The sequence below is a fragment of the Antechinus flavipes genome, chromosome 4, assembly GCF_016432865.1.
Source record: "Antechinus flavipes isolate AdamAnt ecotype Samford, QLD, Australia chromosome 4, AdamAnt_v2, whole genome shotgun sequence".
Classification (NCBI taxonomy): domain Eukaryota; kingdom Metazoa; phylum Chordata; class Mammalia; order Dasyuromorphia; family Dasyuridae; genus Antechinus; species Antechinus flavipes.
In genome coordinates this window covers 18678542-18693478 of record NC_067401.1, presented here as the reverse complement: position 1 = coordinate 18693478, position 14937 = coordinate 18678542, and the positions used below count along the sequence as shown (strand labels likewise).

The 14937-nt window shown below is 42.7% G+C and overlaps 1 protein-coding gene across 1 annotated transcript in view; it reads left to right on the top strand.

Moving 5' to 3' along the window:
* CASTOR2 (cytosolic arginine sensor for mTORC1 subunit 2) overlaps window positions 1-14937 on the top strand; it is a 73379-nt gene that overhangs the window by 36266 nt on the left and 22176 nt on the right. The window contains exon 2 of the mRNA XM_051991993.1: window positions 9118-9188. Coding sequence (XP_051847953.1) covers window positions 9118-9188 — 71 coding nt within the window. The remainder of the gene's footprint in view (window positions 1-9117; window positions 9189-14937) is intronic.

The window sequence follows — 14937 nt, the reverse complement described above, 5'->3', positions numbered from 1 at the left end:
GTATTTCCCACGTGGGATTAGCCATGAAAGCCGTCCTGGTTCCCCATCTCTGTATATACCCCATTTTATCAGCACCCTCCAGTAAATGTTCCCTTAACAGAACAGGGTCTGACTGGGGAGAAGGACCAGCGGACAAGTAACTCCCTTATTTCTAGAGGCCACGTCTTACAGAGTGAGTTTGAGTGAATGAGTGAGTTTGGCTTTTGGCTTTCCTGGTTTGGACAGAACCAATTAATCATCAGGCTGTGAGCCACTCAGAGATTTCTTTGAGGAGGATCAGGGATACTTCACTGGACAGTGACCCATTTTGTTGTTGTTTCTACAAATGAGAATGATCTTTAAACTGGGGGGGATAGACCAAAAAGTGACCAACAGGGAATTGTTACCCAAGATCAATCAATCAAAATATGGCTCCATCTGTATTGTGCCCATGCTGTACCGTGCTACGTGCTCGCCATTCAGAGTGAATAGTGGCCAAGGGAAAGGCCCAGCTTCCATTCAGCTTTCTTTGACCTCCAGCTGGAACCTTGGGATAGGGGAGATGGACACTCGGGGCGGCTCTTTGTCCCTAAACAGATTATTTGAAGTTTCCCAGAGCAGCTCCCGGGACTGAGATTGGCCGAGGTCCTTGAAAGGAGGGAAGCTGTGACATTTCGGCACTTTAGCTACGAGCCACGAGGTCCAGCTCAGATTCTTAGACCCCACAAAGGCGCTTTCCGGACTCGCTGCCAAATCAACAGCTGGTCGCACAAAAGGGGAAGGGGAGAAGTTGATTCATTTGGCTGCAGAACATCTTAATGGCTAAGCAGAGCTCATTATTTGATTCTAGCCTCTGAATCCAGTCGAAACTAGTTGGATTTAAAGTTTGGTGGTTTGGGTTTTTTTTTTTTCCTTTTTTTGGACAATCCTAAGGGAGCTCTGCTACCCAGAATCCTTTGGGATTGGCTGTCTCTGGGTCAGGTCCAAACCTGCCTTGGCCTTTACTCAGCACTATACAATATGGCATCTGCTTTTTGGATCATGCTATAAAAAGTAATTTTTAATAGACCTAGAGATGCAAGACCTATTTGGAATCCTGGCTTTGCCACTTATTAACTGTGACCATAAATGGAAGGGACCCCTCACAATCCATCTAGTACTTAATCTTATAGGAAACTGAGGAACAAAGAGGCTAAATTGTGTGACAATTTAGCAGCAGTAAAGAAAAGTCAGCAAGCATTTTATTAAGCACCTCTTATTGTTGTTCAATCATGTCCGCATTTGGGGTTTTCTCAGCAAAGATCCCACGGTATTTGCCTTTTCCTATTCCAGTTCATTTTATAGAAGAGGCACACAAGATACTGAGTAAAAACCATTTTTAGCATTGATATATACCTTTTAAATTTTGAGTTTTACTTCTCATCCCATCTTCCCTCTTATTGAGAAAATAAACAATTTGATAAAGGTCATACATGTGTAAGCAGCTAGGTGGTAAAGTAGATAAATCTCCAGGTTTGGAGTCAAGCTCCAACACTTCCCCAGCTGTGTGACCTTTAACTCTGTTTACCTCGAGCTGGGGTAGGAAATGGCAAACCACTCTAGGATCTTTGCTGAGAAAACCCCAAATGAGTTAATAAAAATTTGGATGCAACTAAAATTACCGAACAAGCAGCACACGTGTGCAATCATTCATGCAAAACATTTCTCCTCGTTAGTCATGTTGTGAAGGAAAACACAAGATTCCCCCTCTCCAAAAAAGAAAAAGAAATATAAAGCAAAAAAAGAAAGCATTCAAGCTCCATCAGTTATTTCTCTGGAGGTGGATAGCATTTTTCATCATAAGCCCTCTGAAACTGTTCTGGATCATTGTATTGCTGAGAATAGCTAAAATTTTCACAGCTGTTCATTTCAGTATTTCTGTTATTGTGTACAAGGTTCTCCTGGTTCTGCTTACTTCACTTTACATTTGTCTTCTAAATTTTTTCTGAAAGCATCCTACTTGTCATTTCTCATAGGACAATAGTATAATAGTATTCTCTCACAATTATATGCCAAAAATTGTTCAAACATTTTTCAACTGTTGGGCTCTCCTTTAATTTTCAATTATTTGTCACCACAAAAAGTGCTGCTATAAATATTTTTTGTATAATCAATTCCAAAAAGTTTTTTTTTTTTTTTAATCTCTTTGAAAAACAGACTTAGTCATGGTATTGCTGGATCAAAGGATAACACGCAGTTTTATAGCTCTTGGCAGAGCAATACTATATAGAGTTAGAGAAAATAATAACAAAATTCACTCAGGGAAAAAAAAGCTCTAGACTATCAAGGGAAATAATGAAAATAGTTACAAATTGCATCTGTAGATCAATGCTTGATTATACAACAGGTATCATCAAAACCACATGATACGAGTTTTAAACATTGGTTTTTAAAAAAGGCTAAAAAAGTGAGAATTTAAAAGAATTCAGCTCTTCCATGTTTGATAAACCTGCAATCAATTAAATAGAAGAAAACTTTTTAGTAAGAATTCCTAGAAACATTGGGGAACAATTTGGCAGAAATTGGACTTAGACTAGCATCTTGCACCAAATGCATATGTGACCTGAATATCAAAGCTCATACTGTTCAAAAAAAAAAAAAAAAAATTAGAGAGAAAGTAGATCACGGGTATTTCATAAATGTTTAATTAAACAACAGAGATGATTGCAAAAGGTAAAATAGATCTTTTTTTTTTAATTACGTGAATTAGAAAACTTTAGCATGAACAAAGTTTATCATTTATGCATACTAATAAACGTCATAAATACCCAAATTTAATTATTTCTTAAAGAAGAATTGCAGACTATTAACTTTATGAAAGTATTCTCCAAATCACTAATAAGAGAAATCCAAACCAAATCAAGCCTAAGGTTTTACCTCTCATCCAACAAATTGGAACAGTTGACAAAAGAGAGGGAATTTTCTTTATCTGAAGAGCTTTGAAAATAGAGACATAATATATAATAATACATTGTTGTTAAGAGTTAGAAATTGCATAATCGTTCTGGAAAGCAATTTGCAATCTTGGAAATAAAATGATTAAAATGTTCCTGGTTTTTGACTTGAAGATTCCACTGATCCCCCTGACAAAAAGTAATGCTCCATATAGACCAGAATATTTCCGGCAGCACTTCTTGTCATAGCAAAGAATTGGGAATGAAGTAGATGTCCCTTAATTGAGGGGTGGCCAAACTAGCATGTAAATGTAATAGAATAATTCAGTGCTATTAGAAATTAAATGTGATGATGATTGTGGAAATGTATATGGAAGAATTGCATGTGTTTAACATATATTGGATTAATTGCCCATCCTAAGGGATGGGGTGGGAGGAACAGAGGGGAAAAAAAAATTGGAACACAAGGTTTTGCAAGGATGAATATTGAGAATTATCTATTTTTTGAAAATAAAAAGCTTTAGTAAAGAAATATAGGGGGGAAAAGAAACCATAACTGTGATGAATTCAAAGAAGGTTGGAAAGACTTAAGAGCTGATGCAAAGTGAAGGAAACAGAACTAAGAAAATGGTTCATGACAATGGAAAAGGGGAAAAGCATTTAAATTGAAAGTTGTAAAATTATAATAATTAACGTGCCCCCAAAGAAGAAGTAAGGAAAGACTCATCTCCCACCTCTTTCCACAGTCAGGCCCCACAGGTGTTGAGTATTATATAAAATATTTCAAAAGTCTGTTGGTTTTGCTGGATTTTTTTTTCCTCAATTTTGTTTTTAAATTCTTTTTTTTTTTTTTTTTTTTTAACAAAGATGTCAGCCTGGGCAGATAAGAGAAAGGACAAAATCTCTCTATGAAAATCTACTTTAATTTTTTTGGAAAGAAGAAAAAAAATGATGAGGGAGAGGAGGACATTTGAAGAAAGGAGTTATCTTCCCCCCCCCCCCAAAAAAAAATACTTTGGTGTCGACTAAAATCCCCAGTTCCCTTTGGGAAGAGAATTGGAATGAAAAAGCCCTGATGTTTCTTAAAGCAGGATGGTTGATTGCTGTGGTACTGGGGTTCCTTTAACAGCACTTATTGTTGATGTGTGTTTATAATCATTCCCTTGACCAGCAGTGGTTCAGACTTCATTGGGGGCACTCACTGGACTGATTGAGCCCCCAGATGAAAAGTGAGAGCGAAGCTTTAATTCACAGGCTGCCAGCAACAAACATCTTCTTTCCTCAGGGTGGTAAATCCAACCCTGAAGAGACACTGAAGGGAAACGAGGTTCCCTCCCTGGGTAGTTTCCAAGTCAGGATAGATAGCCTGTATGTTCTCCATCTGGAGCTTGGGAGGTGCCAGTGGCCCGTACCGGGGAGAATGGGACCTCTGTGATTTCAGGGAGTGGTTCTCATTTATTCAGAGCTTGCTCTGGAGGATCAGAATGGAGGCTGACCCAGGTGGCAATGGAAGGAGGCATGAACACATGTCATCAGTACAGGTTGATGTTCTTGATCCGGGAAGGAGGGGAAATGCAGCCCTTCAGGACACATTAGCCAGGCCCTGGGACACAGAGACTCCGCCACCCATCTTCTATTCCTGCACATGCATACATCCTGGGTCTCTCTCCCTCTCTTCCCTCCCCCTTTCCCTCCTTTTACAATAATCCAATCAATTTTGTCTTTTCTACTGGAAAGGGTTTGTCACCCAAAATACTACTGGCCACCATTTCCCTACTAATATTTTCATTCTTATTAGAATGTAAGCTCCTTGAGGACAGGAACTATCCTTTCAGTGTTTGTATCATGGTCCCATTGTAGGCACTGAAATGCTTTTTCATTCATTTTAATGTTAAGAGGAAAGTTACAACTTGCATGTTTCCATGAAATATCAAACACCCAGAGGAAGGCCAGTGAGAGAGGCTAATGGCACGAGAAGACGGGGTGTTGGAGCAGGAAAACCCAGGTACAGACTTGTCTCGGACCGGATTTGAGGCATGTCACTTAATTTCTCTGTACCTCAGTTTTCTCATCTAAAAATGAAGGGACTGGAATATCTGGGCCTTGGAGACGCCTTTCTGCTCTGGATCCTAGATTCTCCTCTATCCTGTGCTCCTAGATTCTCTACAGCTTTAGGAGTATTAACAGTGGGTGAGGAGTCCATTTGTTATGAGGTCATAAGAATCGTTGAAACCTACACAGGTGGCCTAGCATGTTGTTGTCAGGGAAATGATGGACGGGAGGGAGGCTGGGCGAGGTCACCGGCCTCATGTTCTCCTCCAGAGCCATCGGGTCCATTGGCCAGGTGCAGGTCAGGACGTCTGGAGATGGATTGGATGCAGGGGGGGCCGTGGTCTTTTTAAGTGAAGGTCTTTCCCAGGTCTTAGGTGATGCCCTTGCCAACTATGTGCAAGGCTCATTGGGAAACTGCTGTGGGATAAATTAGGAAGTCTAGTCTTTTTGTATGATTTCCCCAGAAAGATGAAATCTTAAGGTCTCAGCAGAAAGGGAATTGCAGGGACACTGAATGGGCCATTGGCTGCTATGCCATGTCCGTGTGTGTGTGTGTGTGTGTGTGTTCTTGTCATCCGTTCCATGTTTGGGAGCCAGCTCTCTTTCCAGTTACAATTCATACGTGTTCCTGGATAACCACAGCCTTTGGCCATCTTTTCTCCCCGTGCTGGCTGTGGCCAGAGTTAGAGAGATGGCGTCTGAAACCAGGGTGTTTGTTTACTTCAGAGCTTTCAGGGTTTGCTCTGAATTCTTGGTCATCCCGCTCTTCTTCTGAATCATGTAGACAGCTCCCAAATTAGCACTTAATAAGGTGATAATTTGCTATTGGCCCCAAAGCAATTATAAATTTCATTTGTCCGCGTAATGGTTGCAAATTGGTTATGGAATAAACACGGAGGGTGAGATAATGAGAAGACAAAATGTCTGATGGGAAGCTGGCGTGTTGGGGCTGGTAGTTGGGATGCAGCATCTACGCAGAGGATCTGGGCCTTTCTGAAGCTTTGCCATCTCACAGACAGAAATGTGGGCATAACTCACTGGCTATTGGAAGGAAGAGCTGGGCTTATTGTGATTGCTGGGGCCTGTGGGTTTGCAGGGCCGGATCGTGGAAGGTTGACCCAGGTCCCTCTGAGCTTCCAGGGGCTGATGGCGTGGCCCATTTTGCCTCTGTTTCCTCAGCTGTAAAATAAGGGGCGAGGGGACGGTTCCCAAGGTCTCATCCTATGTAATCAAGAGGCCTGAGTCCTGCCTATGTGATATCTTTCATTTGTTTCTCAGTTGCGTCCGATATTTTTGATCCCATTTGGAATTTTCTTGGCAGAGACGCTGGAGCAGTTGGCCATTTCCTTCTCCAGTTAATTTGACAAGTGAGCAAACTGGGGCAAGCAAGGTGAAGTGATTTGCCCAGGGTCACTCAGGTAGGCAGTGTCTGAGGTCAGATTTGAACTTGCGTCCCCCGCCTCCAAGCCTGGTGCTCCCTCCACTGCACTTGTAGCTGCCTGGCTGTCACTTGGATATCCAGGGCTCAGATTCCTCCTCCCAAATGAAGGATCTGGTTTAGATGTCATTGGAAGTCCTTTCCAGCAGAGGGAAGGCTGGCATCCCTCGTCTCTGCATCCTCTGGACTCAGTCTGCTCATCTGTAAAATGGTGGCGCTGGACTCGGACCTCGGAGGTCCCTTCCAGGTGTAGATCTCGAGTCTGGGAGGTCTGAGTGTGGTGACTTTTGTGCCCAGGGAGCTGACCGCTCACCAGCTGGCCACGCTCGGCCAGAAGGTTCATTCATTTTGAGAAGGAAAGCTCGTCCTTTACTTTCTCTTGTACACGGGAGTTTCTCCCTCAAGGGCTTCCAGTGATGGATGTATCTTCGCTCAGAGTCGGGGTTGGGAGAAGGGCAAGCTCTGATAAATGGCCTCGTTCCCAGTGTCCCCCCACAGCCATCGCTGAAGCTCTCCGCCCGCCCACCCGGATCTGTCTCCCCAGCCATGGCACCCAGATGTAGGGGGAGGGGGATGGAGAGAGCCTCCGGGGGCTGCTCCGGCCCGGCTGTGCTGGCTCCCAGAGGGCCTGGGCCAAAGGAAGAAAAAGACCGAGGCCTCTGCTGAGAGCCGTGCAGCTGGTTCCCCGGGGAGTCAGGCCCGCTTCAGCCAACGCCGGCTCGAGCGTCTCCGTCTCCCAGCTGGATTTTCTCCATCTCTGGCGTGGCAATAACATTTTTACTTTCTGTTCCCTATAGATGTGAGTTTATGTGGGGGTTTGAGTGGAATTCTATTTCTTTGTTTTTGATCCATGCAGGGAGTTTCCAGAGGGGAACTTGCCAGTCGGGTAGCAGTTGGCAAGTATTTAAGTGCCTACCAGGCGGTGCAGTGGTCAGAGCTCTGGGTTTATCTGCAGGCCTGTGGGAAAGGGTTGTTTAATAGAGTCTTGGGTTCAAATCTTGCTTTATCTGTAAAACACTGGTGTTCACTTCATGTCATTGAGCATCAATTTTTTTCCTCTGTAAAATGGGACCAATAATGCCCATATCTGACAGGACCATCATGTTATTCAATTGAAATAATGGTTGGAAAGTGCTGTGTGCAAAAGCTATCATTATTATTATTATTATTATCATTACTTAGCTTGGTCTTGATGAAGATAGTAAGAGCTTATTTTTGGGTTTTTTTTTCTATTTGAACCTCAAAGCACTAAAAAGGGGTGCTCCTGGCTGGGGGAGGAGAAGGGGGGAAACCTTCCCTTCCTGGCTTTATAGGGGGTAATCCAGCACAAGGTTGTTCTGGGTCTCCTAGACTAAGAATACTTATGATCAATTCAAATTTTACATTTTTTTCCATAATTAATAACATCAAACATTTAGTCATTTTCTGTGAAAATTGAACTGCATTTAAATTTTGCAATTATGCTAAGAAATTACCATACTCTTTGATCCTGCTGATAGCTGCTGCTGCAGTAGAGAGTGTGCTGGATTTTATCAGAAAAACCTGAATTTAAATTCAGCCTCAGACACTTGTTATGAGTTCACCTCCATCTGCCTCGGTTTCCTGAGAATCTGGGAGCAGGATTCGGGAGAGCAGCCCTTGATGTGCTCAGGTAGCACCATCTCTGACCATTTAGGGCAAGGACAGCATCTGGTGGGAGCCTGAAACTCCCATTCATCTCCCCAAACTGAAGGAACTGGGGCTTTCTAAGCTGGAAAGCGTAGTGCATACGTGTGTACGTGTGAGCACAGGCCTATGGGTCAGAATGGACAGAGAGAGAGCATTTTAACCATGTCAAGCACACTGGGAGCTGGCCAAGCATCAATCCAAGGAAATTAGGTCCAACGCCTTTCAAGGCCCAGCTCCAATCCTCTAAGCTGTCTTACCTGATTCCCCATTTGCTAATACCTTTTCCCCCTCTCCTCTATTGTTTATTTTTTTGGAGGGGAGGGGGAGGTGTAGAGGGAAATATATCCTGTATTTATGGCTAATATAGAAATATGTTTTACATAATTTCTCTGGCACAATTGATACCACTTTTTTTGCCTTCTCACTGGGTAGGAGAGAGAAAATTCAGAACTTGAGACATTTCGAATCTTGCAAAGTCATTTCAAATATATTATATGTATATACTTGTTTATCTGCATTTTTTGGAAAACATGTTAAAATCTTCATAGTCCAGAGAATTTGATTTTGGATGGGAACTTTGGGCCGGGTTCATCCACAAAGCCATCATGAGGCATTCTTTTTTTTTTTTTTTTTTTTTGCTGAGGCAATTGCCCTCCAGGGCCACATAGCTAGGAAGTGTTAATTAAGTGTCTGAGGTCACATTTGAACTCGGGTCCTTCTGAATTCAGGGCTTCTGCTCTATCCACTGCGCCACCTCGCCGCCCCTAATATGAGGGCATTTTTGCATACATATGGTCCAAGCCCTGAAATCTCTGGGATTCAGTAAGAATCGGGGACAATAAGAAATAAATCAATTTGTAAACTCGAAAGTGCAATAGAAAAATGGGTGTTTGTAATTTCCATGTAACCACCCGGCTTTCTCACACCCGCATTTGTGCGTCCGTCTGTTTCTTTATGCTCGTCCCCTATGTCCAAGTGGAAGGATGGCCCCCGGGAGGGAGCTGCAATCGTGCCCATGACTAAGAGCATCCTTCTCTTCCCTGCCAGGTGCAAGTTCTTCAGCCTGACTGAAACCCCAGAGGATTACACCATCATCGTGGACGAAGAGGGCTTCCTGGGTAAGTGAGTCCATTGCGCCAACAATGTCCCTGCTCCCTGAAATGAGGGCCGTGTGTCTGAGTCACCCGGCAGTCCCGGAAAAGGGCCTGAGGATCTCCGTGATGCTCCCCGGTATTAATGGCCCTCGCTGCTAGAAGCATTCTGAGGGTGTGTAAGAAGCAGCTCTAGCAGGTCTAGTGGGAGCTCACATTCAGTCTTCAATGGGGGCTCTTTGGATAAGATTTATCCAAAGCCTCTGAGGAAGGATCTTGCTCTTTGAATCATAGACTTTCAGGCCTGGAAAGTCATTTGTTACAAGGAAGGGCTCGATGGCCCCGGTGCTGGGGAATTAAACACCCCTCTGGCTGGAAAACAAACAACTTTTTGAATTCTGTGAGCTGAAGGGCCTCCGGTTGAGAACCTTGTTTCTCTGTGTTCCTAGACCTGGGTTAGCCTCGGGGACACAGAAGGGAACTCATCAGTCTTCCTCATCCCTCACAAACACTCACTCTGACCTTAGAGCAAAGCCTCGGTGCTGAGCCAGTGTGCTGGGCCAGCTCAGCAGGCCTGGATTTCGGGCCTGCTTTTGCCATTAACTCAGTGGCCAGACAGCCTCCACTCTGTTATTTATTTGCACATTTCAATGACTATATATTCAATATGGATACTCTAAATAGATCTATAATTATGTGCAGAATAAATGCTTAAATATATAATCAATATGAAATATTAATACTTAACAGTTATATTACACATGTGCTACACTTATTATTTCTATGTACTATATCATGTATAATATAATTATATACATCTTATGTATATATTTATGTATATATTGGTACAATTAGGCATATTATATAAGTATACAAATATGTACAAATATATGTATATATACATTATTATATATCATGATCAATGTATGAAGTGTAATATGATTTTAAAAAGGGAAGGAAGGAGACAGAAAAGATAGAAAAGAGGGAGAAAAAAGGAAGAAAGGAGACAGAAAGGAAGGGAGGAAAAAAGGGAAGGAGGATTAGTGAATGAGGGTTCTGAAGCCCTTGCTATCCCAGCCATTCTGCTAAGAAATTTAAAAGGGAAGACTTGTCCCTACAGTCTTTCTTCCTTGTATAGGAGTAGGGGAATGGTGTCCGGGGAACAATGACTTGGTTTGGGATGGAGCTTGGAGGTGAAGGGATAGATGCTCACTTTCCAGTAGACAGGGGGACCTTGATTTTATTCTTTTATGTGAGAGAGGGTGTGCTTGGGCAGTGAGGTGAGCTTGTGTTACCCCCAGTTTTCCACATCCCAGTGACTCCCAGACTCCTCAGTAGCAGCTCCTGTTGGCGGGAGGGGAAGGGGGGAGTTTTGGGGGGCCTCTGCCAGATGCTGTTTTGCTAGCAGAGGCACGAGTCTTTCACTAGAAATCAGGGACAGCAAACACCCACATCACAGATTCTTCTGGGTCATTTGTCCCGGCTGGGAAAATCCATTAGGAGGGGAAGTCGACTCCTTTCGGGCTGTGTACCTGTCGCACCTGAGTGCCCAGGACACAAGGAAGCTGTCTCCGGCAAGATGAAAACAGGTCTGCAGGGGAGTGTGGGAGGGCGTGGGAGAGCCGCCGGTCCAGCTAGAAAACTTGGATTTTCTGCTCTTTTGCCCATGACGGGCCTTTTACACACTGTACCTCAGTTCATCCAATTGTACAATAAATGAGCTGGACAAACTTAATGCGAGCCAGTTACTGGTTATGTGAAACTTTTGTTCTTCAAACATTAAAACATGATGGCTCCCTTCTCTCCTTTCCATCCCACCCACCTCAGCTCTAGGATTTCCCTTTATCCTTTGGACAGAAAGTGGGGGGTACACAGGAGAAAATGGAGCCCAAAAGGCAGGCTGTCATAGTGACCACTTTGACCCCGAATCAGCAAAACCCAAGTTCAAATTCAGTCTCTGATGTGTACCAGCTGTGAAACCCCTGGCAAGTCACTAACCACATTCTGCCTCGGTTTCCTTATCTATAAAATGAGAATGATAAGCATTTACTTCCTAGAGTTGTGAAAATCAGATACATCTAAAGCACTTAGCCCTAGATCTAGCTTAGCTAATTCTAACTGAACTTAGAACTCCTACTCTTAAACCATCCACCAGCCTCAACTGGACCTCCTCATCCCAGGGATTACAGGTGTGAACCTCGTGTTTGGTCTCAGTCCCCTTAAGCTCCCTCTGCTTCTTTGATACATCAGACACCCAGGTATTAGTCAGCTAGCATCGATTAGCATCTGTGTTCAACATTGTGGGAAGCTCTGGAAATACAAAGAAACAGAACTCCTGCCTTCAGGGAGCACACAGTCTTAACAGGAAAACAGCTTGCAAACAAATATACACAAAACAAGCTATCTAAATGGGAAATAATAACAGGACTGCTCTGGAACTTACTCTGTCTCAATAACAACAACAGTAGTAGTGGTAATAATAGTTGACTAGCTTTGTGCTTGTTCTCTCATTTTATCTTCCTGGAAACCCTGGGAGGTAGGTGCACACATCCCGGCATTCTTGATGCCTTCCAGGCAATTGTATGTCACTAAAAGAGGTGGTCTGCTCTAGAAAATCATGGGTGGAAGCTTTTTTTCCCACTTCATTTTCACTAGTGAGCTCTATCTAGAGCTTTCTCATAAAGGTTTCATGAAGATGAAAAAGTAGGTATGTAGATTGGTAATTGTTCTCTCTCTTGGTCTTTTTTTTTGGGGGGGGGGTAAGTAAAACCATCCAATAATTATTGATATAGATGATATATGATAGCAATATCCTCTTTCCTAAATATATCAAAAACTGATGTCTCATTGCTATAGAATTTTTACCTCTGTGTGTACCTCATCTGACTCATGCCTTTTCCACTTCCTCATATTATACTTCAGGGTCTAGGATATTGAGCCTAGATGTTAATGGTCCCATTGCCATCAATAATGAAAAGAGTTTGTCCTGGAAATGGTGATCTGTTTCCATTTTCATCTGCTTTTTGTCCTCCTTCCAGTTTCTTCTCTTCATGGGTCACAGATCAAGCCATCTTATTCCACTACATAGATCTTCACAGTTTTGTGATGCACATTCTATCAGTAACATTAGTTTCTATTCTATAACTCTTTTGTTCTTGACTGCCATCTTCTGTCAATCGAGAGCAAGCATTTACTAACTGAGAAGGTTTTGTGTCTCTCCACTGATGTCTCCTTTCTATCAGATTTCTGTAGGGATTAGCAACAGTCCACACCAGGTCCTTTCCTTGATCCATTATCCATTTTTATTTTTTTAATCGACAGGATATGAACAGGTAAAGTTGGGGCTAATATAATTATATATGCTGTTTTCTTCTTTCTTTCTTCCATTTTTATATTTTGACATTAATTAATATTAATTTTTATATTTCTGTAATAATAAATTAATTTTTACTTTTACTTTTACTAGCTGATTGCATATTTTCAGCTGTTTCTGAAATCACTCCCACATGGGAACCATTCATCTCCTATGTACCAAGATATCCTCCATCTTACTTTTTTTGGTTATGTGTCTGCCATTTTTGCCAAGTTCACTGCCTTCCTATTCCTAAAGAAAATGGTCTTTCAAGACTGCTTTTATCTCTTCACCCCGAACTTATTTTCCAACATGTTTTTCATCATCCCTCTCCTCGCCCACCTTAGGTTTAATGCCGCCAACTCTTCACTCTGTATGTTTATTTACTTTACAGGAATTTGTCAAGTTCTCCATAGGATTTCTCTGTCTTTTTGGCAAATAAGCTCCAAGTAGCTTTATGATCTTCCTGCTTTTACCCATCATGAGCCCTGCACCAACAAAATACTGACGCATTAACTTGTTTCATTAACATCTGTGACGGGCTGTGAATGTCTCCATTTGGAGACCACAGTACTCTTCCCTTAATCCATTGGAGGATCTTCTCAATCATTGCTCCCTTTCCTCTCCAACTTGCGTCCATGGTTTCTGCCTCTTCTTCCTCCCCTATTCTGCTTCCTTCCATCCTGTCATTCACCACTCAGTTCCATTCTCTCTTCAGTCTAAGTGACAGTAAACTTTTTCTGCTAACGAGCAAACAGTGAGGCCTTCTCAGAGTCCTTCCCACTAGGCCAAGCTGAGTCTCTGATTCCCGCTTTAAGGGGTTACTGTGAGGGGTAACTGGTCATGGACGGCCTTGAGCCCTTCAGACTCCAAGATCCTGTTACAGAACAAGAGTTAAATAACTTCCCCACCGAAATTCAGGGTTGGTCATCAGAGCCGTAGGAGCTTGGAGGCGGGAGAAACAGAACAGGTCAAGGAAGACTTTCTGAAGGGATTCTCTTTGTCCTGGGCCGGGAAGGCTGGGCACTGAGAGGTGGCCAAGGGCCCAGAGAAGCTGATGGCTCCCTGGGCCCGGCCTGTGCCCTGGCGGTCCACATCCCCCTCAAAGTCATGAGTCAACCCCTTGAGGAAGATGCTGGAGGTGGACCTTCCGGAGGGCCACGGCCTTTGCTGTAACCGCAGCTCCTGAAACTGCTGTGGCTTTCCATCCGATCCAGGAAGGATGTAACATCCTGCTCTGCTCAGAGCTCCCAGGGCTGGCCCTGACTGGCCAGAGACCTCTGGGCCCAGGCTCTTCTCGTCTTTATGTTCCCGTCAGCCATGCATTATATACATAATGTAACAAAGTGTATACTATAGTGATGTTTTCTATATTATGTAATATATAATATTACTACGTAAATACAGCATATATTTCATAATATTTATTAATTATAGCTTATATATCTATTTAATTACATACTATAGTATAAATTTTTGTCATGTAAAAATATATTTTTATGTTATGTATGATATGTGCATGTTATATACTATGTATGGTATATGTACACATGATATATGTATATATCATGCAGTACTATGTATTATATATAACATAATATTGATTATATAACATTTTAATATATACTTCTATATTTCATATAAAACATCTGTATCCCACAAATTATATGATTAATGCATTTAGCATATAGATTAATAATTCATGTATGATGTTTATATTATATAAAGCATATTCAATAGAGAGATTAAAAACTTAGCATTATGGGGCAGCTAGGTGGTACAATGGAGAGAGCATCACCCTGAAATCAGGAGTAGCTGAGTTCAAATCTGGCCTCAGACACTTAACATTTCCTAACTGTGTGACCCTGGGCAAGTCACGTAACCCCAATTGCCTCAGCAAAAAAGAAATAAAAATAAAAATAAATCTTAGCATTCTGAAAATTTACTTGACCTTGAAGACCCCCAGAAAGAATCTCAGAGAACCCTGGGCTCCTCTAGACTAAAACTAAAGATCAAATCCAGCCCTTTTGCTGTCAGAATGGAAGACCCTGAGGTAAATAATTTGCTTGAGTTCCCATATACAGTGAGCCTCTGTTATGTGAAGGGAGACTGGGTGTGGAAAAGTTCTATAAGCACGAACCGGAGAAACTCCTAGTGACTTGCCCAGCTAGCTCTTGTAGAAGCTGGCACCAAGATTTCTGCCTTGTTTCCAGCCTGCTCCTGCTGCTGGTTTTGGTCTGGTCAGAAGGGCCTGGGTCCCCCACGCTGCTGGGTTTTGATCCTCTGGGAAGGGCCTGGGTCTTCCCTTTCTAATCCCCTTCCCCCGGTGGCCATGACCTTGCTGGCTTTATCTGCAGGCCAGTGATCCATCCCACAGCTCTCAAACATGGCTCAGCTTTCACTTCCTTTTCTGTCTAACGTGAA